Here is a 25,859-nt window from a genome sequence, read left to right as displayed (position 1 = left end):
TCAACTTCACGAGCCGACCGGATCGCACTCCTCGGTGCTTACGCTTCCTGGGCAGCGGAACATTCACCCGGAGGAGGTGCTCAGGCAGGTCGGCCAGATAGAATGAATTCGACTTGTTGTTTGCGTCACGAATTGTACACGATTGCACCGTTTGTTTTATTTTTAGCAGTTCTTGACGATTATACACCAGCAGTGAGTCGATGGTGACAGAAGTTATAATCAGCATAAAACAAATAAAACAAATAAAACAAATAAAACTGAACAGAGCCAAGCGGCGTACCAGACACACCGGCGCCATCTTTTTTTTCACTAGGTAACACTTGTAACACAAGGTAACATCTGGTAACACCAGGTAAAACCTAGTATGATCTTGTAACACTAGATAACACTGAGCAACACCGTGTAACACTGGGTTACACTGGGTAACTCCAGGTAATAACAGGTAACACTGGCAAACACCTGGTAACACCAAGTGAGGCCAGGTAACACCTGGTAACACTGGTAACATTGGGTGACACCGGGTAACTCCGGGTAATACCAGGTAACACTAGGTAAAACCATCTAACACCTGGTAACAACAGGTCACACCAGGTGAATCCTGGTAACATCTGGTAACAGCAGGTAACAGCAGGTAACACCTGGTAACACTATGTAACACTGGGAAACATTAGGTAACACCTGGTAACACAAAGTGACACCATAGAAATACTGTAGAAAGAAGACGAAGAAAAACAATTCCGCGTAAGAGATTGTGGTAGTTCTCCCTGGTAACACCAGGTAACACAGAGTAAGATCGGATAACACTCGGTAACACCTGGTAACACCTGGCAACACCAGGTGTCCTCCTGAGATGCAGAAAAAGCTTTTGATTGGGTAAATTAGTAATTTCTACACACTACACTATGGAAATTTAGATTTAGACAAAATTACCTTTCCTGGATAAACACATATTACACCTCACCCAGTGCCTGTGTTAAGGGCCGCTGCCCCTTTCGGCAGTATATACCATCTAAACCTGCAAAGTATGGTATAAAGATCTGGGCTGCCTGTGATGCCACTTCCTCATATGCTTGGAACTTACAAGTCTACACAGGGAAACCTGATGGAGGAGCCCCCGAGAAAAACCAAGGAATGAGAGTTGTCCGCGACAATTTTTTTACCTCGCACAAACTGGGACAGGAGCTCCTGAAGAAGAAGCTGACCATGGTGGGAACAATAAGGAAAAACAGCTCAGAGCTCCCACCTCAACTGCTGACTTCAAAGAACAGGCCTGTCAAGTCTTCCAAGTTTGTACATGGCTGACACGTCCCTGGTATCCTATGTGCCAAAGAAAGGCAAGAATGTGCTACTCATGAGTACACTGCACGGGGATGGAAGAATCTGTGACCAGGAACATCACAAACCAGATATCATCATGGATTATAATGCCACAAAAATAAGGGGTAAACAACATGGACCAGCTGGTGATGGCCTACAGCTGCAAACGGAGGACTCTACACTGGCCACTGGTGATATTCTTTGACATGTTGGACACCTCAGCGTACAATGCCTTTGTCATTTGGATGGCACTGAACCCAGAGTGGAAACGAGTGAAGCTCCAGAAAAGACGGCTCTTTCTTGAGGATCTGGGAAAGGCATTGGTGAGACCACAAATCGAGAGAAGAAAACATATCCCCAGAACCCCAGCCTCTGCAGCCATGGTGAGGGGGATTCAGGAGGAGAATGCTGGTGCCCTGTCCACCCAATCTACAGAACCACAATCTGCAGAGCCTGAAGTAAGTGTGTGATGCTGTTGCAGTACATGCCTGGCACTCATGTCTTGTGAGAGAGAGAGAGAGAGAGAGAGAGAGAGAGGTGTTAGTAAAATTCCTGATCTTTTCATTATTCTAGGTTGTGAACACCAGCAACAAGAAGAAGCAGTGCAAAGTGTGCGGACCCAAGATGGACAGGAAAACACAATATACATGCATCAAGTGCAAAAAGTATATCTGCAACACACACACAGTAAAGCTCTGCCCCTCATTTGTTGTATAGGCTAGTGGCTAAAGGCCATGTGTTCAATGGGGCTGATGTATTGTCTTGACTGATATGTTTACTCTGTGTTCATGTGTTCAGCTTGTGCTGTGCACCTGAATGGGTTCAATTTCAAGTTCAGAGAAATTTGAAAAAACAAAGGTAAAGGGCAAATATTACCCATATATATTGTTTATACTGCTTGTAATTGGGATAAGGTAAACATCTGTTCAGTATTTTAACATAAAAGTGTTTGATTGTGAGGCATTAAAAGCCACAGAATTCAACAGGTCCATCAGACCCACAAATGCTGGCTGAGTAACAACAATATGAACATTACACAAGGGTTAAAATAAATGATCAAACTTCCTCAAGGTTCTATCTCGAGAGAGGTACCGGGCAGGGGTGTCCACTCTCACCATCTCTCTTTGCAATTTTTATTGAACCATTAGCAGCAGCCATTAGACAGAACAATAACATAAAAGGAATACGAACAGCAAATAAAACCCATAAAATATGCCTTTATGCAGATGATGTATTACTTTTGCTACAAAATGCACAGACCTCTCTTCCAGAAACAATAGAGTTAATAGACAGATTCTCTTCTTGCCTAAAATTAACTACATCTTTTCAATGAGTCCAACAAAACCACCAAAAACCTGGTTTAACACGCTGGATTCCCATATCTCAAAATTCTTATGGAAAAACAAACCATCAGGCATAAGTTTAAAAACACTGCAGAACACCAAGGACCAAGGTGGCTTAGAACTTCCAAACTTTTATAATTATTATCTTCCAATAAATGACTTTATGTTGTAAAATGGATTAATCAGAAACTGAGATGAAGGCTGGCAGGACATTGAAAAAACCTTCTGTGAAGATCTCCACATCAGAGACCTTCCTTTCTTCAGTCCTGTCATCAAAAAACACAACTACTTTAAAAGCATCAATATAAACTGATGAATAAAATAAAATGAATGGATCGTCACTCATTCCCTGCAAACTCACACCTTCTGGAACAATCCTGACATCCTGCAAAGGAAGAAACCAATAAACTTGACAAGATGGCAGAACAAGGGAAGAAGAAACTTGGAACACCTTCTCTTCAATAACTCTTTTATTCCATTTAAAGTTCTAATAGAAACGTATGGTATCAGTCAAAATAACTATCTGGAATATCTTCAGCTCCAGTCAATAATACAAACAAAGTTCAAACTAGAAGAGATGAACCTAAACTGACCTCAGACAGTGACAAACCTCCTGAAGATCTCAGCTCCAAAACCACTTTCTAAAATCCTTTAATCCTGTCATGTTCCAATACCACAATATCCCTTCAAGCTCCAAATGGGAAGAAGATGTCAACATCAACACAGACCCAACGCTTTGGTCACTAATCTGTAGAAACACATTCACAATGAGCAAAAACACCAATATACAGCTCAGACAATACAAGATCCTTCACTAGTTCATTACAGGACAAAGATGTTCAAGATGCTCTCACTTCCTCTAACATATGTTCTAACTGCACAGCTGATCTCCTTGATACCTGTCTACACTGTGATCTCTCTGATACCTGTCTACACTGTGATCTCCCTGATACCTGTCTACACTGTGATCTCCTTGATACCTGTCTACACTGTGATCTCCCTGATACCTGTCTACACTGTGATCTCCTTGATACCTGTCTACACTGTGATCTCCCTGATACCTGTCTACACTGTGATCTCCCTGGTACCTGTCTACACTGTGATCTCCCTGATACCTGTCTACACTGCTATCTCCCTGATACCTGTCTACACTGTGATCTCCCTGATACCTGTCTACACTGTGATCTCCTTGATACCTGTCTACACTGTGATCTCCCTGATACCTGTCTACACTGCTATCTCCCTGATACCTGTCTACACTGTGATCTCCCTGATACCTGTCTACACTGTGATCTCCTTGATACCTGTCTACACTGTGATCTCCCTGGTACCTGTCTACACTGTGATCTCCCTGATACCTGTCTACACTGCTATCTCCCTGATACCTGTCTACACTGTGATCTCCCTGATATCTGTCTACACTGTGATCTCCTTGATACCTGTCTACACTGTGATCTCCTTGATACCTGTCTACACTGTGCTCTCCTTGATATCTGTCTACACTGTGATCTACCTGATATCTGTCTACACTGTGCTCTCCTTGATGCCTGTCTACACTGTGATCTCCCTGATACCTGTCTACACTGTGATCTCCTTGATACCTGTCTACACTGTGATCTCCCTGATACCTGTCTACACTGTGATCTCCTTGATACCTGTCTACACTGTGATCTCACTGATACGTGTCTACACTGTGATCTCCCTGATACATGTCTGCACTGTGATCTCCCTGGTACCTGTCTACACTGTGATCTCCCTGATACCTGTCTATACTGTGTCTCCTTGATACCTGTCTACACTGTGATCTCCTTGATACCTGTCTACACTGTGATCTCCTTGATATCTGTCTACACTGTGATCTCCATGATCCCTGTCTACACCGTGATCTCCTTGATACCTGTCTACACTGTGATCTCCCTGATACCTACCTACATGCACTCTGGCAGTGTACACCAGTCCAAACATTCTGGCAAAAGATCTGTGAAGATTTATCATTATACCTGGACCCCCCCATTCCAGTCTCACCTGCACTTTGCCTGTTAGACGATCTCACAGAAATTAAAAGAGAGAAAAACGAGTCTTTCACACTCCTGGTCTCCCAAAGCGTTGCAAAAAAGGCAATCCTCGTGAACTGGAAATCCGAAAGTAATCTCAATATAGTTATCTAAAAATGTACTCCTAGACCACATCACATTGGAGAGAATGTCTGCTTGGAGGAAAAATCATTAGGCACAATTTGAGTTGACATGGTCCCTAATAATTAAATACACCATGTAGCCCTGTGGGGGGGTGGGGGGGAGCCCTGGGGCCCTTGGGGCTCTCTGTGGCTGGGGTGTTGTGGCTTGTGTGGTTAGCAGCTCTGCGTTCTGTGTGGGTGGTGGCCTGGCCTGGGGGGTGCTGTGGGGGGGACTGCTCTGGGTTGGGGGAAGGGTGGGGGTGCCGGGTGTCGGGCCCCGGCTGGGTCATCTGGTCGGGGCGGGCGGGTGTGGGGCTTCCTCGCCCTGGGCACTGGGTGCCCTCCCCTTTCTGGTGGGGGTACCTGCTGTGCCGCCGGGGGTGGGTCCTTCCTCTGCCTCCGTACCCCCACTGGGGGGAGTTGGCCCCTGCTATCGTGCTCTCGGTTTGCTTCGCTCCTGGATCTGGGGGGGTGGAGGACAGTGGGGCTCCTGGTTTGGATGGACAGCTGACTGAGGCTGACCCCCAGGGCCGTAAATATGGGACTGGTCTGGGAGGGTGTGTGTGTGTGTGTGTGTGTGTGTGTGTGTGTGTGTGTGTGTGTGTGTGTGTGTGTGTGTGTGTGTGTGTGTGTGTGTGTGTGTTCTATATAAATATGAGTGTCTGTTGTCTTGCGTGAGTATGTGTGGTTGAGTGGGGGGGGCGGTATTCCCTGACCGCTGGATTCCAGCCGGGCTCGTGCTGGGCCATGCCGGTCTTGGACTCTGCTTCGACCGTTGGGTGGGTGTGGGAGGGGGGCTTCCTGCACAGGTCCCTTTTGCGATGCCTTGTCGGGGCGGGTGTTGGTCCCCATGTTCCAGGCCGGGCGTTCGCGGGGTGGGTGTGTGTGTGTGTGTGTTGGTGTTGGGATCTCACAGGACCACAGAAAGTTTTTTCATTTCTGCGGAAAGACAATTTTCATATGTCATGATACACAGTCATGACATATGAATTCTGACCCAGGAACTTGTCTTTGACACCGAGTGGCTAGGGACCTTTCGCAGGACCTTCCTCCCTCCCTTTCTGCTCACAAGACACTTCCCCCTCATGCACTCAACCAGTCACTGATTGGTTGAAGGTCTCTGGATTCGACACCTCCGAATCAACATTTGTGCAACAAAAGACATTCAGCCAGGCTTCTCGCTCTCTTGCAAAACTTGGACCCCGAGTCGGGAGGTTGCTGAAGGCAGCCCCCCAGCGTTAGCATACAGCTAACACCAGAGGCCTGCAACCAGGAGCCTTCACTCCTCAACTCCTCTGCTGACCCGACCACGAGGGTCAGACCTTCCCCTGATCCAGAGACCAGCACCCAGAGTCTGCTCTCCAGGGAAACCAACCAGTTCCTCCAGGACGGACCAGGGAAACGACGCCTCACAGAACTTCTTTGTGTTTTCCTCAACCAGCAGGAAAACCATCACAGACCTGAGCGACCAGCTCCTCAGTCTGGACAAAAGGAACAACCAGGAGCTGCAAAGAAGGACTCCTGAAACATCAACTTCATCTTCTTCTCCTCAGCCTGCAGAACCAGCAACCACAGTTAGCAGGAGGTGCTAACTACAGGAGAAGACACCAGCTTCCCTCCAGCAGGACAACAACTGAACTCCTTCAAGGAAGTGGGAACAACAACTGGGCTTTACCTGAGATTAGTTAAACCTGATGCTATGATAGAACTGTTTAACTTTATGAAGATGTGTTGATTCTGTTATAGTGATTGAGTTCTATAGATAATGATATTAGGAGCCGTTATCAACTTGTAAACCACTGTTAGCTCTGCCACAGACACAGGGTCTGCATGCTAATCTTTGCTTTACTAACTAGTTAACTCACAATCCTACACATATCACATCAAAGACAACATCACACCGTAACTGAACACCATCTGACGACTCCTGACGTTTTACAAAACAAGTCTCATTCACATCAAGTCATTCTAGAAATGGTCCTTTAGCAGAGACACACCGGAAGCAGACGCTAAAGACTAGCTTCCATGTTCCATTGTTCTCCAGCACATGGTGGAGACCCAGGACAGACTTCCTGCTCTCTGATAACCTCCATTTGAATGGAGTTTCTTGTGATCCGCCATCTTGTTTTGTAGTTCCATCACACGACACACACACACACACACACACACACACACACACACACACACACACACACACACACACACACACACACACACACACACACACACACACACACACACACACACACACACCAAGCTGTATGTAGGTAGTTAGAATCTGTGTTTTATTTGTTTTCATTGTAAATAAATAGAATTTTTGGAATCATACTTGCTGTTTTATTAATGAGCACAAAGGTGAATGAAATGTCGTGAAATGTAACACCAGGTAACACCAGGTTTCACCAGGTAACACCAGGTAACACCAGGTAACACTAGGTAACACCTGGTAACACCAGGTAACACTAGGTAACACAAGGTAACACCAGGTAACACTAGGTAACACCTAGTAACACCAGGTAACACTAGGTAACACAAGATAGCACTAAGTAACACTAGGTAACACTAGGTAACACTAGATAACACAAGGTAACACCAGGTAACACTAGGTAACACAAGGTAACACCAAGTAACACTAGGTAAGACAAGGTAACACCAGGTAACACTAGATAACACTAGGTAACACAAGATAACACCAAGTAACACTAGGTAACACTAGGTAACACTAGGTAACACTAGGTAACACAAGGTAACACCAGGTAACACTAGGTAACACTAGGTAACACCAAGTAACACTAGGTAACACTAGGTAACACTAGATAACACAAGGTAACACCAGGTAACACTAGGTAACACTAGGTAACACAAGGTAACACCTGGTAACACCTGGAAACACCAGGTAACACTAGGTAACACAAGGTAACACCTGGTAACACCAGGTAACACCAGGTAACACCAGGTAACACTAGGTAACACAAGGTAACACCTGGTAAGACCAGGTAACACCAGGTAACACTAGGTAACACTAGATAACACAAGGTAACACCTGGTAAGACCAGGTAACACCAGGTAGCACCTGGTAACACCAGGTAACACTGACTCAAATGTAATGCAATAACCACTTTTGACATAGTCATTATCAAAATCTTTGGACTTATTTGGGAACTACTTCATGCTGTCATGAACTTGTCTTTATTAGAATTGGAGAGTGTCAATGATGCTTCCCTCAATGTTTTATCCACCTCATCTCTTTTCAGGCAGAACATCCCCTCTAGGAATCACTCATGACAGCAGAAATCATTGCAAAGCCTCTTCCATGTCTTCATCTTGACTCTGACTTATCCATCAGCGTGAGTGTGTCTTTTGTGAGGCAAAATCTTTGCAAGCACCCCCCTCCAAAAAAAAACAAAACAAAAACAAAAACAAACAAAACAACTGAAAGTAAATAAGTAAACAATTTAATTACCTTTTAGGAGCTCAGCTCATTTGTAATGTGAAATTAAATTGCCAATAAGCCTGAATAAAGCATAATCTTTATTGAGTTTTGTAATGATTTGGTGCATTCAATGCAGACTTCAGTACTTGTTTGTTTCCTCTCATCTTGGCGTGAAATACATCTGATATGAAAAAGCATTTTTCCTGATCATCTTAGTGGTCACATGTCATTTACACTGCAGAGATATATCACAGCAGAGAGAATCCATGACAAACATACCAAGTGACTCGTGGAAAACATCCAGATCTATTTCTGGACACAACGGTGTGTTGAATGACTGAGAAGTGTGAAAACCAAGTGGAACATCAACAAGTCCAAGTGTCAACAGCCCTGACCTCCTCCAGCTACAGTACCAGCTAAGATTTCTGCTTTCTATTCAGCTTTAAAGCTATAAAAAAAACAGCGCAGACAGACTTTCTCTCTGATTCCACCTCTTCACAATTTGCACCAAGAATAGCCACCTGATATGTTGTCAGCATGTTGATGTCCTTTGTCACTTGTCTCCTCTAATGAAGCTCTGGGGACTGCTGCTTGCAGGACTTCATGCTGTTAGTATTTTTAACATTTCCCGATGTTACCAGAAGCTGGTTATAATTGGTCGAGCCTCCTCTGTTTACTCAAAACCTTCTCTTCAAAAACAAATAAAGAAGGACTGCCTGCTCTCCGGAGGATTAAATGTCTGTGTCTGCGTCTGTCTGTCTCTCCAGGGAGACGAAGCGCCAGCGGGTGTTGTCACAGCTGAAGTGTTTTGCGAGGCCTGATGGGAAAAGTGTGTCATGCTGTCTGTTGGTGTATTGTGGTGCATACGTCAGTATACTGGAGTGTGAGGGAATCTGGGTTTCTCAATCTCTTGACTCCCTTGCATGATGGGAACTTCTGATGTGGTAGACGGGGTCACCTTCCCAACAAAAGGTTGTGTATTCGATGCCCCATCTTGTGCCATCCATATGTTGAAGTGTCCTTGAGCAGGTTATTCACATTCACGAATAACCGAGTTATTCTGCCGTAAAAGTCCTGGCGCTGCAGCAGCAGAGGAGACGACTGGGAGAAAGTTGCTGCATGAATCAACACATGTTTGAAAGCATTACTGGATTGACGTAACATTTAACTTAAGATTGCTGCACACAGGTAGAAATAAAAAATAAGCTCAAATCTGAATTTCATTTCTGTGATGATTCACACACCTCGCTCCGGCACCGGATGCTCACGGACACTCCTGCAGGCAATCAGTTCATTGATTGCCCTGCACTCTTAAGCCCTGCAGTGAGGAGGGTCCGGAGCCAGAGGATTGTTTGGTCTCCAGTCCGTGATGTTAGTCTCCTGTTGACTGCTGTCGCAGATGAGTCTGTGTTGTCTTCCCCGGGGAGTGAGTGTCCTCCCCGGGGTGGGTTCCCGTTCCAAGAACCCCGAGAGTCCCCAGTTGCGTTCCGAGATGCCCCAGAGTCCCCGGGTACGTTTCAACGGTTTCAAGATGCCCGAGAGTCCCTGGGTCGTTCCAAGATGCCCAAGAGTCCGGGTCCCCGTTCCTGTCCAAGAAGCCCGAGAGTCCCGGGGTCCCCGTTCCTGTCCAAGAAGCCCGAGAGTCCCGGGTTCCCCGTTCCTGTCCAAGAAGCCCGAGAGTCCCCGGGTCCCCGTTCCTGTCCAAGAAGCCCGAGAGTCCCCGGGTCCCCGTTCCTGTCCAAGAAGCCCGAGAGTCCCCGGGTCCATTTCAACGGTTTCAAGAAGTCCGAGAGTCCCCGGGTCCCCGTTCCCGTTCCCAGAAGCCCCAGAGTCCCCGGGTCCCCGTTCCCGTTCCAAGAAGCCCCAGAGTCCCCGGATCCCCGTTCCCGTTCCAAGAAGCCCGAGAGTCCCCGGGTCCCCGTTCCTGTCCAAGAAGCCCGAGAGTCCCCGGGTCCCCGTTCCTGTCCAAGAAGCCCGAGAGTCCCCGGGTCCATTTCAACGGTTTCAAGAAGCCCGAGAGTCCCCGGGTCCCCGTTCCCGTTCCCAGAAGCCCCAGAGTCCCCGGGTCCCCGTTCCCGTTCCAAGAAGCCCCAGAGTCCCCGGATCCCCGTTCCCGTTCCAAGAAGCCCCAGAGTCCCCGGGTCCCCGTTCCCGTTCCAAGAAGCCCCAGAGTCCCCGGGTCCCCGTTCCCGTTCCAAGAAGCCCCAGAGTCCCCGGGTCCCCGTTCCCGTTCCAAGATGCCCGAGAGTCCCCGGGTCGTTCCGAGATGCCCGAGAGTCCCCGGGTCGTTCCGAGATGCCCGAGAGTCCCCGGGTCCCCGTTCCTGTCCAAGAAGCCCGAGAGTCCCCAGGTGCGTTCCGAGATGCCCCAGAGTCCCCGGGTCCGTTTCAACAGTTTCAAGATGCCCGAGAGTCCCTGGGTCGTTCCGAGATGCCCGAGAGTCCGGGTCCCCGTTCCCATTCCAAGATGCCCCAGAGTCCCCGGGTCCGTTTCAACGGTTTCAAGATGCCCGAGAGTCCGGGTCCCCATTCCTGTCCAAGACGCCCGAGAGGAGAGTGCCTGGGTCCCCGTTCCTGTCCAAGAAGCCCGAGAGGAGAGTCCCCGTTCCTGTCCAAGACGCCCGAGAGGAGAATCCCCGGGTCCCGTCCCGGTTCCAAGAAGCCCGAGAGGAGAATCCCCGGGTCCCGTCCCGGTTCCAAGAAGCCCGAGAGGAGAGTCCCCGGGTCCCGTCCCGGTTCCAAGAAGCCCGAGAGGAGAATCCCCGGGTCCCGTCCCGGTTCCAAGACGCCCGAGAGGAGAGTCCCCGGGTCCCGTCCCGGTTCCAAGAAGCCCGAGAGGAGAATCCCCGGGTCCCGTCCCGGTTCCAAGAAGCCCGAGAGGAGAGTCCCCGGGTCCCGTCCCGGTTCCAAGAAGCCCGAGAGGAGAATCCCCGGGTCCCGTCCCGGTTCCAAGACGCCCGAGAGGAGAGTCCCCGGGTCCCGTCCCGGTTCCAAGAAGCCCGAGAGGAGAATCCCCGGGTCCCGTCCCGGTTCCAAGACGCCCGAGAGGAGAGTCCCCGGGTCCCGTCCCGGTTCCAAGAAGCCCGAGAGGAGAATCCCCGGGTCCCGTCCCGGTTCCAAGACGCCCGAGAGGAGAGTCCCCGGGTCCCGTCCCGGTTCCAAGAAGCCCGAGAGGAGAGTCCCCGGGCCCGTCCCGGTTCCAAGAAGCCCGAGAGGAGAGTCCCCGGGTCCCGTCCCGGTTCCAAGAAGCCCGAGAGGAGAATCCCCGGGTCCCGTTCCGGTTCCAAGAAGCCCGAGAGGAGAGTCCCCGGGTCCCGTCCCGGTTCCAAGAAGCCCGAGAGGAGAGTCCCCGGGCCCGTCCCGGTTCCAAGAAGCCCGAGAGGAGAGTCCCCGGGTCCCGTCCCGGTTCCAAGAAGCCCGAGAGGAGAATCCCCGGGTCCCGTCCCGGTTCCAAGAAGCCCGCGAGTTCCCCGGGTCCCGTCACCGTTCCAGCTCCCCGTGTCCTGTCTGCACAATAAAAACTGACATTTGCACCAATTCTCCGTCTTGAGGTCTGCTGTTGGGTTCAAGCTCCACGCTCCCAGCCGTGACAATTTCGATGCAATCCAACAGGAGAAAGGCGACTGAAATATAAAAACATTGTTCAGAATGAAAAGGCCTCATTTTGATTTTAATTTTAGTTTTTATGTTGTAGGCTGTAAAATAAAATGTTCTATTTATACAGTAACCACTTCAAGTAGTAATTTAAACCAGTGACAAAATGTTTTTGGAACTCGTCCTCTGTTAATATTCTACTGAGTAGATTAACACAGTGTATAGACATTTTCAATATTGTGGAGTCATTTAAAATGTGATGGTGTGTACATCAACACTCAATAAATTAATAAAATACCACATCGCATGCACACACCCTTTTGGCTACCTCTTTCTCCTCTCCCTTTCCTTTGTCCTTCATTCTGATCCCTGCTCCTCTTCTTCAGTCCTGTTCCCTTCTCTTCCCTCTTCTCCTGCTCCTGCTCCCTCTAGCTGCTTTTACAAACTTTGATAAGCCACATCTCTCGGACAGAAAGACAGAGACACACCTTTATTTATATACAGTGAACCCTCGTTTATCGCGGGGGTTACGTTCCAAAAGTATCCGCGATAGTCTAAATCCGTGAAATAGTCAGCTTTATCTTTTACAATTATTATACAATACAATACTGTACTAAAAAATTAAACCAAAGATCAAAACCTGTTTTCAGGTCCAAGCAGTTGTTTAAGAAATAAAAATATAAACGTTTTCTTACAAATAACTGATAGTTTTTAGAAATACTGTAAAATAATTATTTGAATAATTAATACGAGGTTGGACACATTGTGACGTCCTGACTCGGCTCCGCTGTAGCGACTTTTTCTACTGAAGGCTGTCGTCCTTATGTTATTGTCCTCCTTCTTTATGAAACGAACCGAAGATTCATTTATTCCATAATGGTGCCCTACGCATAGCTTCTACCTTCCTTCAGCATGTCCAGAAGTTTAACTTTTTCTGCGATAGTTAGCATTTTCCTCTGCCTTTTGGGCACGTCTGCAGGTGCCTTTGTCGGTGCAGAACGTTTCGTCGACATTGTGGGTATTGTCATGGAGAAAATTTGCAAACGTAAATTTGGCAAGCTGTACAGAGATGAGGCACGGAGACTGTTGACATTGGTCTACAGTCCCGTAGCCAATCAGGATGCAGAACACAATGCACTGTAAAAAAAAAAAAAAAAAAAAGCATAAAAAAACTGCACTAAAAAAATCTGCGAAACAGCGAACACGTGAAAGGTGAACGGTGTTATAGCGAGGGTTCACTGTAAGGCACAACCCCCCCTACCCAAAAAAAAACCCAAAACACTTGTTTCAGCGCGATGGAGACTACTCTAACTGCTCTACACACTGTTGCTTTACCAGCATTATAAAGAAAACTACCATAAAAAAAAAACTTAATACGGTTGTTGGGATCTCACCAGACTACAGAAAGTTTGTTCATTTCTAGGGAAAGACAATTTTCTTTTGTTATGATATACGATCTGCACTGCAGACACATGTCAATCCTCCCCCACTTTCTGCTCAACAGACACTTCCCCCATGCACTCAGCCAGTCAGAGTGTTTGAAGCGCTCAGGATTTCACACCTTCGAATCCCCCAACTTTCATCAAAAGATTTAGAGAGATTCTCTCCAGAAGACTTTTGCTCCTGTCCTTCGATGGAGGAGGTGGGTTGCTGGAGGCAGCTCACCCAGCGTTAGCATACAGCTAACACTAGAGGCCTGCAACCAGGGGCCTTCACTCCTCAACTCCTCTGCTGACCCGACCACGAGGGTCAGACCTTCCCCTGATCCAGAGACCAGCACCCAGAGTCTGATCTCCCATCAACCAGGAAAACCAACCAGTTCCTCCAGGACGGACCAGGGAAACGACGCCTCACAGAACTTCTTTGTGTTTTCCTCAACCAGCAGGAAAACCATCACAGACCTGAGCGACCAGCTCCTCAGTCTGGACAAAAGGAACAACCAGGAGCTGCAAAGAAGGACTCCTGAAACATCAACTTCATCTTCTTCTCCTCAGCCTGCAGAACCAGCAACCACAGTTAGCAGGAGGTGCTAACTACAGGAGAAGACACCAGCTTCCCTCCAGCAGGACAACAACTGAACTCCTTCAAGGAAGTGGGAACAACAACTGGGCTTTACCTGAGATTAGTTAAACCTGATGCTATGATAGAACTGTTTAACTTTATGAAGATGTGTTGATTCTGTTACAGTGATTGAGTTCTATAGATAATGATATTAGGAGCAGTGATCAACTTGTAAACCAACGTTAGCTCTGCCACAGACACAGGGTCTGCATGCTAATCTTTGCTTTACTAACTCGTTAACTCACAACCCTACACACATCACATCAAAGACAACATCACACAGTAACTGCACACCATCTGACGATTCCTGACGTTTTACAAAACAAGTCTCATTCACATCAAGTCATTCTAGAAATGGTCCTTTAGCAGAGACACACAGGAAGCAGACGCTAAAGACTAGCTTCCATGTTCCATTGTTCTCCAGCACATGGTGGAGACCCAGGACAGACTTCCTGCTCTCTGACAACCTCCATTTAAATGTAGTTTCTTGTGATCCGCCATCTTGTTTTGTAGTTCCATCACACGTCTCACAAACACACTCCTTCCACCTCTCTCCCTCTTTCTCTTTCCACACACACGGAACCGTAAGAGCGCTTTTGTCTTGGTAGCGCTGCTAGATCAGGCTGAAGCTAACCTGCAACTGTGTTTCACGTGCCGCTGATAAGTATCTGTTGTCTCCGTGTGTGAACGTTGCATTCACGCGCACCATCGCAAGTTCAGGACTCTGGTTTTCCACCTCCGAACAGGAGTTCCAATCGAGCCTCCAGCCCACTGGATCTCTGTGTGGAGAACCGAGTCTCAGAACCAAGCCTCACTAGAACTTTCTTCCTCTCTCTCTTTCAGTAACCCCTCGTGTGAGTGCGCCCTGCACACATCCCCCCGCCGCGTGTGTTAACTGATCGAGATAAGCTCTCCACATAGCCACAATTAGCATCCGAACCGCTAACTTGTGCTGCCGTGATACATCCGTATCGTCAGCGGAATTTGCCTGAATGTCTCAACATCCTGTTAAACTCCGGCGTTACAGTAAAGATTCGGCCCCGGTGAGACCGCTTGCTCCGAGCACCCCCGCGCATGCGCGTGACAGATGCCTTGTTTATCTGGTCGCCGAGCAACCGCTGCGTCCCCAGAAAGAGCGAGTCAAACGCCTGTAGTGGCTGCGTGGGTCATCACAATCTCTCTTTACGCCCACCTGGTGGTCACATCGAGTCATTGCACTCTCCCTCTGTGTACCGCCACGCTCCCCTAGTGGTCGTCATGGTCACTGCCCTGAACTAGACTCCTGCCTCCCTCTGGCGTTCATTCCAGATCATTACACTAGTGATGAGAAACCCGACTCCTTGAAAGGACTCACGGGTTTTTGAGTCGTTCATCCAAATGAACCAGTTGTCTGAGTCATTTGATTCAGTTGAACATGCGCACTACTTCCACCTCCTGGACCTGGAGGCTGAACTGTGACATGAACCAGGGGGAGAATCATGTATTCATAGTAAAATGATGAAACACTTCTGAGGAAAATAAACAATAAGTACACACTAGTTTTTAGTGGTCCTGGTCTCTTTATTCTAGATTATATGTGTTGTTTTGAGGTTATTTTGAATCAGAAAATAAATAAAATAAGTCATTAAACTGAATAAATACCTGGCATCCAGAATGGCAGATATACAATATATATTAATATATACGTATGATTTTACTTTTTTTTTTCCTTCCAACATTCTGATTTTCTTTTTTTCTGAGTATCAATAAATAATGTGACATTCATAGGGCAGAACTAATTATAGGGGACAATATTAAATGTAGCACAATACCTGCCACTGTGGTATTTTAACATTGTTTATTGTATATTTATTCATGTATTAATCATGTATTTTATCTCTACAAGCTTTGAGAAAAAAACATGTGTTTTTTTTTTTCTCTGCCGTCACTTTCCAGTTTCCAGGTGACTCGGGTTTGTGAGCTGAACGACCGAAACGAGCTGAGTCGGTCATTCATGCTGAACTTCACCTACAAGCTGACTGGAGCTGCTGAAAGCCTCGTGTGAATGTAAGGAGCCGGAAGCTGCTGTGCTGAGCAGCTAGCGTTAGCGGCTAGGCGACTAGCTGCGTTTAGCAGCTCTTTTAGCATTACAGCTGCTTTTCTCACAGGGCCACTAAAGTGAGTAATGGAGTTAGACGAGCTGCAGAACAGTGACATTTAGATTTTCCTCTCTGCAGCTGGAGGCTGGAGCAAGAACGAGTGAACGAGTTAATGAACGTGATGACTCGTGAGTCACCGTTCAGTAAAGTGACTCGCGGGTTTTGAGCGATTCGAAGCTGTACATATGTAGTTAGAATGTGTGTTTTATTTGTTTTCATTGTAAATAAATATAATGTTTGGAATCATAATTACTGTTTTATTAATGAGCACAACGGTGAATGAAATGTCGACCTCTTCTGTGTCAAGAACTCCAAAATCCTTCAAGCTTAACTGTTAATTCTGGTAATTGTAATTAATTTAACTATTAATTCAAATTCCTGATGAACTGTTTAGTATATCTTATGGGACTGATATAACTGAATTAGCTATCATTTTCTGTTAAACAGGTGGTGCTCCAGAGGTAATCTGATACAAATCAGATGAAATTTTCAAGAACATAATTAATAACTATCTTCAATAATTATGAATCATTATCAATAGTCAAACACAACATAAATGGTTCTTAGTGATCCTTATGAGGTAAGAAATCCCTACACTATTCATAAAATGTGCTCTGAGGTGAGGCTCGGGTCAATTCTGGAAGGAATTAATTCAGTCACAAAACCCCCTTCAAATCTGGGTAGAACAGTCTTTTGCGACACAAGTTATCTTAAATTAGACCCTGAGCTTAATTCGCTCTCTTTCTGGAACGGAAAACTCAGAGTTTCCCTTATTTTAGAGTTAACTTACTCTGAATTTTCACAAAACCCAGTTTCTGGAACAGGGCCCAGCTCTCACTGGACATGGATAAGGTTTGGTTCAAGGACAAGAGGCTGCATTATTTCATGAGGAAGGTTCCAGACCACTAAATTCTTTAGAGACTGAGGTGAGACGACAGCAGTGTCCTTCGTGTAATATCATGAGAGTAACACACACACACACACACACACACACACACACACACACACACACACACACACACACACACACACCCTTACCGATGCTTTCACTTGCACTTATAACTGCAAACAATCAATCATTGTATCGTCCTCTTGTGCATTTCCATTACGTCACATGTTTATAGAAGATCTTCCCTCAGTGTTGCCACCACTTGTCAGTCAGTTTGTCTGTGAATTAGAAACATCAGTCTGGAAGGAATGTAAGAAACATGATCACCTTTCTATTTAGAGTCCCTAAACTTTCAGAATAAATCTCATCAAACAGATTTGATGTCTGCATACAGTACATATGTCTCATCCTGGTCCTGGTCCTGGTCCTGATGAAAAGTCTCATGTTAAATTGTGTCCTTCACTCAGACTCCCTTAGTGCTAATTGAAGGTTATTTAATAATTTCATAAGTTTAGTTGAGGCATTTTACTTGTTTCTTGGATGCATGCAGACGTTGTTAGCTTTGTTGCTCTTGTTTTTATTGTCAACGGCTCACGCCCGGCCACCCGCCCGCCCGCACACACGCACACGCACACACGGGCGCGCGCACGCACACACACACACACACACACACACACACACACACACACACACACACACACACACACACACACACACACCATATGATGTGCTGCTACTATTTCATCCTACTGGTTCGGTGTATTTGTTGCTTATTTATGTATTCGTTTATTTCACACCGACTGCTCCCTGAACATTTCCGCCGTTGTCTGAGCGAGAAAAGAATATCCATGAATCGAGTGGTTGTAAGACTTTCTTTAGATTGTTGTACGTTCGTTCATTAATAACAGGACCATCTTCATCTAAATCAAGATGTGGGTGCAGAAGTGGCTAATAAGGCTCATCTGCACTCAGAAGGTTGTGGGGCATTGTGGACAGGAACATGGTGCCAGACCCATAGAACCTGGTTTGCTTCTCATGGAATGGTGCTTGTGTGCTACATTGGAAGCGTTGTGAATATGCTGCACGTCGGTCCGCTAAATGGGTCTCTGTGTCAGGAATTCCATCCTGCCAGTCTACCTTGAGCAGTCTGCAAAGGCAGGTGAGGTGGTTGTGGTTCAGCTTCTGTGGGGTCCAGGTTTCACTTGCGTAAAGCAGTGTGGTGAGGAGAATGGCTCTGGAGACTCTCAATTTGGTTGATAGGCTCACGCAAGGGGGCGTTCCCACACTGACAACGGCCAGATTGCCCTTGGCGATCCTTGTATTGGTCTCATCATTGATGTTCACACTGCGAAAGAGGGTGCTATGTCAACTTGTCCACAGCTGCAAGTCTCCGTCCATTCACTGTCACTGTTGGTTCTTGGTAGAATTTCCATGGAACTGGCTGACACATCACTTCGGCCTTTTTGGTACTGATTGTGAGTCCGAAGTTTGTGCAGGCAATAGAGAATATGTCCACTAAGCTCTGCATGTCTTATGTTCTACCAGTGTTGAGAGCGGAAATATTGGGGAACAGGAGATCTCAAAGTTTGTCAACGTGAACCTTGGTCTTGGCCTGGAGACGTCACAAGTTTAAAAGCTTTCCATCTGTTCTGTACCTGATTCCAAGTCCTAGTTCAGTGTCCTGGAAGGCATCGGTTAGCATTGCTGTAAACGACATGTTGAACAGTGTTGTGGCCAGTACACATCCTTGTTTCACATCGTTTGTGACTGAGAAGGGACGGGATACCTCTCCATCATGGAGGACTTGGGCCTGCATTCCATCATGGAATTGACAGACTGTCTGAATGAATCGCTCTGGGCATGCAAACTTGCTCATTATTTGCCACAAACTCGCCTGACTGACAGCCTTTGTGAGATTGAAGCGCATAGAGTACAGGTCGACATTTTGTTCTTGGCATTTCTCCTGGAACTGGCGCAAAGCGAACAACATGCCAAATGTTCGTCGCCCCTTTCTGAAGCCACACTGGCCCTATGGGAGCAGATGTTCAAAGGAGTACGTTTTTAAATAACTTTACATTCAGATTACTTTTGGATTTCCAGTTTCCACACCCGCCCGCCCCGACCAGATGACCCAGCTGGGGCCCGACACCCGGCACCCCCACCCTTCCCCCAACCCAGAGCAGTCCCCCCCCAGAACCCCCCCAGGCCAGGCCGCCACCCACACAGAACGCAGAGCTGCCAACCACACAAGCCACGACGCCCCAGCCACAGAGAGCCCCATGGGCCCCAGGGCTCCCCCCCACCCCCCCACAGGGCTACATGGTGTATTTAATTATTAGGGACCATGTCAACTCAAATTGTGCCTAATGATTTTTCCTCCAAGCAGACATTCTCTCCAATGTGATGTGGTCTAGGAGTACGTTTTTAAATAACTATATTGAGATTACTTTCGGATTTCCAGTTCACGAGGATTGCCTTTTTTGCAACGCTTTGGGAGACCAGGAGTGTGAAAGACTCGTTTTTCTCTCTTTTAATTTCTGTGAGATCGTCTAACAGGCAAAGTGCAGGTGAGACTGGAATGGGGGGGTCCAGGTATAATGATAAATCTTCACAGATCTTTTGCCAGAATGTTTGGACTGGTGTACACTGCCAGAGTGCATGTAGGTAGGTATCAGGGAGATCACAGTGTAGACAGGTATCAAGGAGATCACGGTGTAGACAGGGATCATGGAGATCACAGTGTAGACAGATATCAGGGAGATCACAGTGTGTAGACAGGCATCAAGGAGATCACAGTGTAGACAGGTATCAGGGAGATCACAGTGTAGACAGGTATCAAGGAGATCACAGTGTAGACAGGTATCAAGGAGATCCCAGTGTAGACAGGTACCAGGGAGATCACAGTGTAGACAGGTATCAGGGAGATCACAGTGTAGACAGGTGTCAGGGAGATCACAGTGTAGACAGGTATCAGGGAGATCACAGTGTAGACATATATCAGGGAGATAACAGTGTGTAGACAGGTATCAGGGAGATCACAGTGTAGATAGGTATCAGGGAGATCACAGTGTAGACAGGTATCAAGGAGATCACAGTGTAGACAGGTACCAGGGAGATCACAGTGTAGACAGGTATCAGGGAGATCACAGTGTAGACAGGTATCAAGGAGATAACAGTGTAGACGGGTATCAGGGAGATCACAGTGTAGACAGGTATCAAGGAGATCACAGTGTAGACAGGTATCAGGGAGATCACAGTGTAGACAGGTATCAAGGAGATCACAGTGTAGATAGGTATCAAGGAGATCAGCTGTGCAGTTTGAACATATGTTAGAGGAAGTGAGAGCATCTTGAACATCTTTGTCCTGTAATGAACTAGTGTAGGACCTTGTATTGTCTGAGCTGTATATTGGTGTTTCTGCTCATTGTGAATGTGTTTCTACAGATTAGTGACCAAAGCGTAGGGTCTGTGTTGATGTTGACATCTTCTTCCCATTTGGAGCTTGAAGGGATATTGTGGTATTGGAACATGACAGGATTAAAGGATTTTAGAAAGTGGTTTTGGAGCTGAGATCTTCAGGAGGTTTGTCTGAGGTCAGTTTAGGTTCATCTCTTCTAGTTTGAACTTTGTTTGTATTATTGACTGGAGCTGAAGATATTCCAGATAATTGTTTTGACTGATACCATAAGTTTCTATTAGATCTTTAAATGGAATAAAAGAGTTATTGAAGAGAAGGTGTTCCAAGTTTCTTCTTCCCTTGTTCTGCCATCTTGTGAAGTTTCTTGGTTTCTTCCTTTGCAGGATGTCAGGATTGTTCCAGAAGGTGTGAGTTTGCAGGGAATGAGTGACGATCCATTCATTTTATTTTATTCATCAGTTTATATTGATGCTTTTAAAGCAGTTGTGTTTTTTGATGACAGGACTGAAGAAAGGAAGGTCTCTGATGTGGAGATCTTCACAGAAGGTTTTTTCAATGTCCTGCCAGCCTTCATCTAAGTTTCTGATTAATCCATATTACAACATAAAGTCATTTATTGACAAGATAATAACTGTAAAAGTTTGGAAGTTCTAAGCCACCTTGGTCCTTGGTGTTCTGCAGTGTTTTTAAACTTATACGCGATGGCTTATTTTTCCATAAGAATTTTGAGATATGGGAATCCAGCGTGTTAAACCAGGTTTTTGCTGGTTTTGTTGGAATCATTGAAAAGATGTAGTTAATTTTAGGCAGGAAAAGAATCTTTTCCTGCCTAAAATTTTAGATTGTGAAGGGTCAATTTGTGAAGAGCAAAGTTTTCTATAAAATTCTCTGAAAGTCGTGTTTATTTCCTGAGGGTCACAAGTGATTTCACCATTTTGAGTTTGAATTAACCCTTTGTTTCTTTATTTAGATTAGTTTGTTGTTTTTTTTTTCTTCCTCTCGGTGGTCAGAAAAGTTTGCACTCGATTACGTCACACTGGAATCACTCACTGCGCATGCTCTTCTCAGGAAGACTTTAAAGATTTAAAGAGAATCTCTTCAGTAAGTCACAATAAATCTCTTAACTGGAGGGAACGTTGATGGATAATATTATTAAGGGAGTCAGCAGCTGTGCAGCTCCATGTGTTTTCATGTCAGACACGTGTCATTATTGTACCTGAGGAAATCATTTGATTACAGGAATTAGGTATAAATGGATTACTACTGAAAGTCATGGTGTTACAGTAACACGTGGTGACATTGCAGATAACAAATCCAACATGCTGACCGGCTGCTCCTCACCTTCACCACAGGCCAGTAGTGTGGCTGCCCCAGCAGTTTCACCACAGCAGGGATCCCGTAGTGCAGCCGCACAGCATTCTGGGCCAGCTCCGCATCCTGGTGGCGAGACGTGAGATGGCGCAAGGCACACACTGCCGGCTCGGCCACGTCCTCCTTCTCCCCTGCACGGAGCACGGCGTGGATCAACGCCTCCACCCCACCGAACTGAGTCACAAGCGTCTGCCAGGAGAGAATGGTTCCATCAGCAGGCTGCACAATGCAGCTTACAATCCAATCTCCACAGATAAATCCAAGAAAATAGTGTCTGTGTGTCCGTGTGTCTGTGTGTGCGCGCATCCAGTTTTGAGAGCAAAGACAAACAGACAACAGTTAATATCAACATGATGTATTGCCCCTGTAGATTAGGTTTCTTCCGCAGGACGGCCCGGCTGATGTGGAGACTTTACACAGCTGCTGGGATTGTTTATTATGTCAATGCGTGCATATACATACACAATGGTTCTTTACCATAGTTATTTTATTTGTATTTATTCATTGTTGTATATTAGAACACATATGAAATCACAGAGGACCATGTCAGTCGACTCTCATTGGACGACACTCAAAAGACAGTGAAATGAGTCCCATTGTGTCAGATTCAAACATGTGAAAATTTCTCTTTGAATGTTTCATATTTTGATATAAACACTGATGTGTTGTGTGACACCAGATGTCGGCCCCGGTTACATGTTCCAAGTTAAAACACCTAGTTTTTTTATATTTTCTTTTCATTAAAAAAAACGTTTTGAAAACGATTTACACATGAATGATAAAAATGATATCATTTGCATGTTGGGTTACTAATGAGTGATGCTGGTTGTTCATTTATTCTAGCCCCCAAGAAGGCCAAGCTCAGCTGTCCGACTGTGGTGATGAAATGTTTTGAAAGACTTGTCAAACACTTCATCACCTCCTCCCAACCAGCCTCACTGGAACCAGTTCACACTGTGGCCAAACAGGAGGCGAGATGAGGCCACCAACTGCCTGCTACATTCAGCCCTGGTTCACCTGGACCCTAGGAAGGGGAATGATGTGCAAATGCTGATGGTGGTCTTCAGTTTAGCCTTCAACAAGATAATCCCCTCCAGGCTGGAGCTGCAAGAGGTTTGACTTTTTATCATTTTTCTTTTTTTTTTTACAGGGTTGAATCGGTCAAAAGTTGTAGGTATTTTCGTTAGAGCTGCCGCGACACCATCTTTGATATCCCAGAAACCCTTGTGGCAAGTTTCCCAAGATAACATCAGTTAGCAAAACATGAACACACTTTGATGTCCACAAATTCCAGTTTGTTTGTAAACATATCGACTTTGATGTGAACGACTTAGACAACTGGAGGTTGGAAATGATTGGAAATGAGTGGTGATGGTCCTGTTTTAGTCCATCCATTATCTGCCGCTTATCTGGGTCCGGTGGCACCCCAAGGTGTTCCCAGGCCAGCTGAGGGACATAGTCCCTCCAGCATGTCCTAGGTCTGGCCTGAAGCCTCCTACCGGAGGGACATGCAAAACAGATGCCCGAGCCACATAAGCTGGCTCCTCTCGATGTGGAGGAGCAGCGGCTCTACTCCGACCTCCTCCCTGGTGACTGAGCTCCTCACCCTATCTCGAAGGGTGACTGAGCTCCTCCCCCTATCTCTAAGGGTGACTGAGCTCCTCACCCTATCTCTAAGGGTGACTGAGCTCCTCACCCTATCTCTAAGGGTGACTGAGCTCCTCACCCTATCTCTAAGGGTACGCCCAGCCACCCTACGGAGGAAGCTCATTTTAGCCACTTGTATCTGGGATCTCGTTCTTTCGGTCATGACCCATAGTTCACGGCCATAGGTGAGGGTTGGAATGAAGATCGACTGGTAAATGGAGAGCTTCGTCTTTTGGCTCAGCTCCTTCTTCACCACGACGGACGGATACAACGTCTGCATAACTGCAGACGCTGCACCGATCCGCCTGTCGATCTCACGCTCCATATTTCCCCCACTTGTGAACAAGACCCCAAGATGCTTGAACTCCTCCACCTGTGACAAGGGCACTCCACCGACCTGGAGGGGCCAAGCCACAAGTTGCTTCACTCTCGGCTGCAAATCACACCAGTGCACGCTGAAGGTCCAGCTTCGATGATGCCAACAGAACCACATCATCTGCAAAAAGCAGAGATGAGATGCTGTGGTCCACAAACTGGACCCCCTCCGGCCCCTGGCTGTGCCTAGAGATTCTGTCCATGTGGATAATGAACAGAATGTGTGAAAAAGGACAGTCCTGGCAGAGGCTAATGTGCACTGGGAACAGGTCCGACTTACTGCCGGCAATGTGAACCAAACTCCTGCTCCGGGAATACAAGGACCGAACAACCCTTAACAAAGGGCCCCGGACTCCATACTCCCAGCGCATCCTCCACAGGACCTCCCTCGGGACGTGGTCGAACGCCTTCTCCAGATCCACAAAACACATGTGGACTGGTTGGGTGATCTCCCATGAATCCTTGAGCAGCTGGTGGAGGGTATAGAGCTGGTCCAGTGTTCCACCACCAGGAGAACCTGGGAGAGGGTATAGAGCTGGTCCAGTGTTCAACCATCAGGAGAACCTGGTGGAGGGTATAGAGCTGGTCCAGTGTTCCACAACCAGGATGAAAACAACATTGTTCCTCTTGGATCCGAGGTTCGACTAACGGCCGGACCCTCCTCCCAGTAACCTGGAATAGACTTTCCCGGGGAGGCTGAGGAGTGTGATCCCTCTGTAGTTGGAACACACCCTCCGATCCCCCTTCTTGAAGAGGGGGACCACCACCCCGGTCTGCCAGTCCAGAGGTACTGTCCCCGCCCGCCATGCGATGTTGCAGAGACGAGTCAGCCACGACAGTCCCTGCACGTCCAGAGACTTAAGGAACTCTGGGCGAATCTCATCGAGGAGCGTCGCAACTACCTCGGTGACTTCAGCTTGGGTAATGGACGAGTCCACCTCAGGGAACCCTGCCTCCACTTCCTCAATGGAAGACGTGGTGGTGGGATTGAGGAGGTCCTGGAAGTATTCCTACCATCGCCCGACGACATCCCCAGTTGAGGTCAACATTCCCCACCTCCACTGTTAACAGTGTTGGTGGAGAACTGCTTCCCCCTTCTGAGGTGCCGGACGGTTTGCCAGAATTTCCTCGGGGCCGACCGAAAGTCCTCCTCCATGGCCTCTCCGAACTCCTCCCAGACCCGAGTTTTTGCCTCCACCACGGCCGCGGCTGTGGTATGCTTGGCCTGCTGGTACCTGTCAGCTGCCTCGGGAGTCCTATGAGCTAGAAATGCCCGATAGGAATCCTTCTTCAGCTTGACGGCATCTCTTACTTCCGGTTCCCACCACCTTGCCATGACAGACGCCAGAGACCCTGTGGCCACAGCTCCGAGCAGCAGCTTCGACAATGGAAGTGGAGAACATGGTCCACTCGGACTCAATGTCTCCAGCCTCCCCCGGGTTCTGTGAGAAGCTCTCCCGGAGATGAGAGTTGAAGACTGCGTGGACAGAGGGCTCGGCCAGGTGTTCCCAACAGACCCTCATAACATCTTTTGGCCTGCCGAGACTGTCTGGCCTCCTCCGAGTGCAGCGCATCGAACTCACCACCTGTCAACTGATCACCATGGTGATCAGTTGATAGCTCTGCCCTTCTCTTTACCCGAGTGTCCAAGACACACGGCCAGAGATCAGATGACATGACCACAAAGTCTATCATGGACCTCCGGCCTAGGGTGTTCTGGTGCCACGTGCACTTATGGACACCCCTGTGCTGGAACATGGTGTTCGTTATCGTCAAACTGTGACTGGCACAGAAGTCCAATAACAGAACACCGCTCAGGTTCAGATCGGGGAGGCCGTTCCTCCCAATCACCCCCTTCCAAGTCTCGCTGTCATTGCCCACGTGGGCGTTGAAGTCCCCCAGGAGAACAATGGAGTCCCCAGTTGGGGCACTATCCAGCACCCCTCCCAGGGACTCCAAGAAGGTTGGGTACTCTGAGCTGCTGTTCGGTGCATAGGCCGAGACAACAGTCAGAGACCTTTCCCCTACTCGAAGGCGCAACCCTCTTGTTCACCGGGGTAAACTCCAACACATGGCGGCTGAGCTGTGGGGCAATAAG

At 47.3% G+C, this 25,859-nt stretch overlaps 1 protein-coding gene across 1 annotated transcript in view; it reads right to left on the bottom strand.

Annotated features, from left to right (window-relative positions):
* The window catches only part of LOC308141093 (junction plakoglobin-like), a gene marked incomplete at its 5' end in the record, with an annotated part of 143,730 nt that overhangs the window by 59,990 nt on the left and 57,881 nt on the right, over positions 1 to 25,859 (bottom strand). Inside the window, one exon of the mRNA XM_080511096.1 lies at positions 21,710 to 21,928. Within this exon, the coding sequence (XP_080367222.1) occupies positions 21,710 to 21,928 (219 nt within the window). The remainder of the gene's footprint in view (positions 1 to 21,709; positions 21,929 to 25,859) is intronic.

The sequence above is a fragment of the Blennius ocellaris genome (genome assembly GCF_963422515.1).
Source record: "Blennius ocellaris genome assembly, chromosome: 16".
In the NCBI taxonomy this organism is placed as follows: Eukaryota; Metazoa; Chordata; class Actinopteri; order Blenniiformes; family Blenniidae; genus Blennius; species Blennius ocellaris.
Note: the sequence above shows the minus strand (reverse complement) of the source record. Positions and strands in the feature narration are given on the sequence as shown.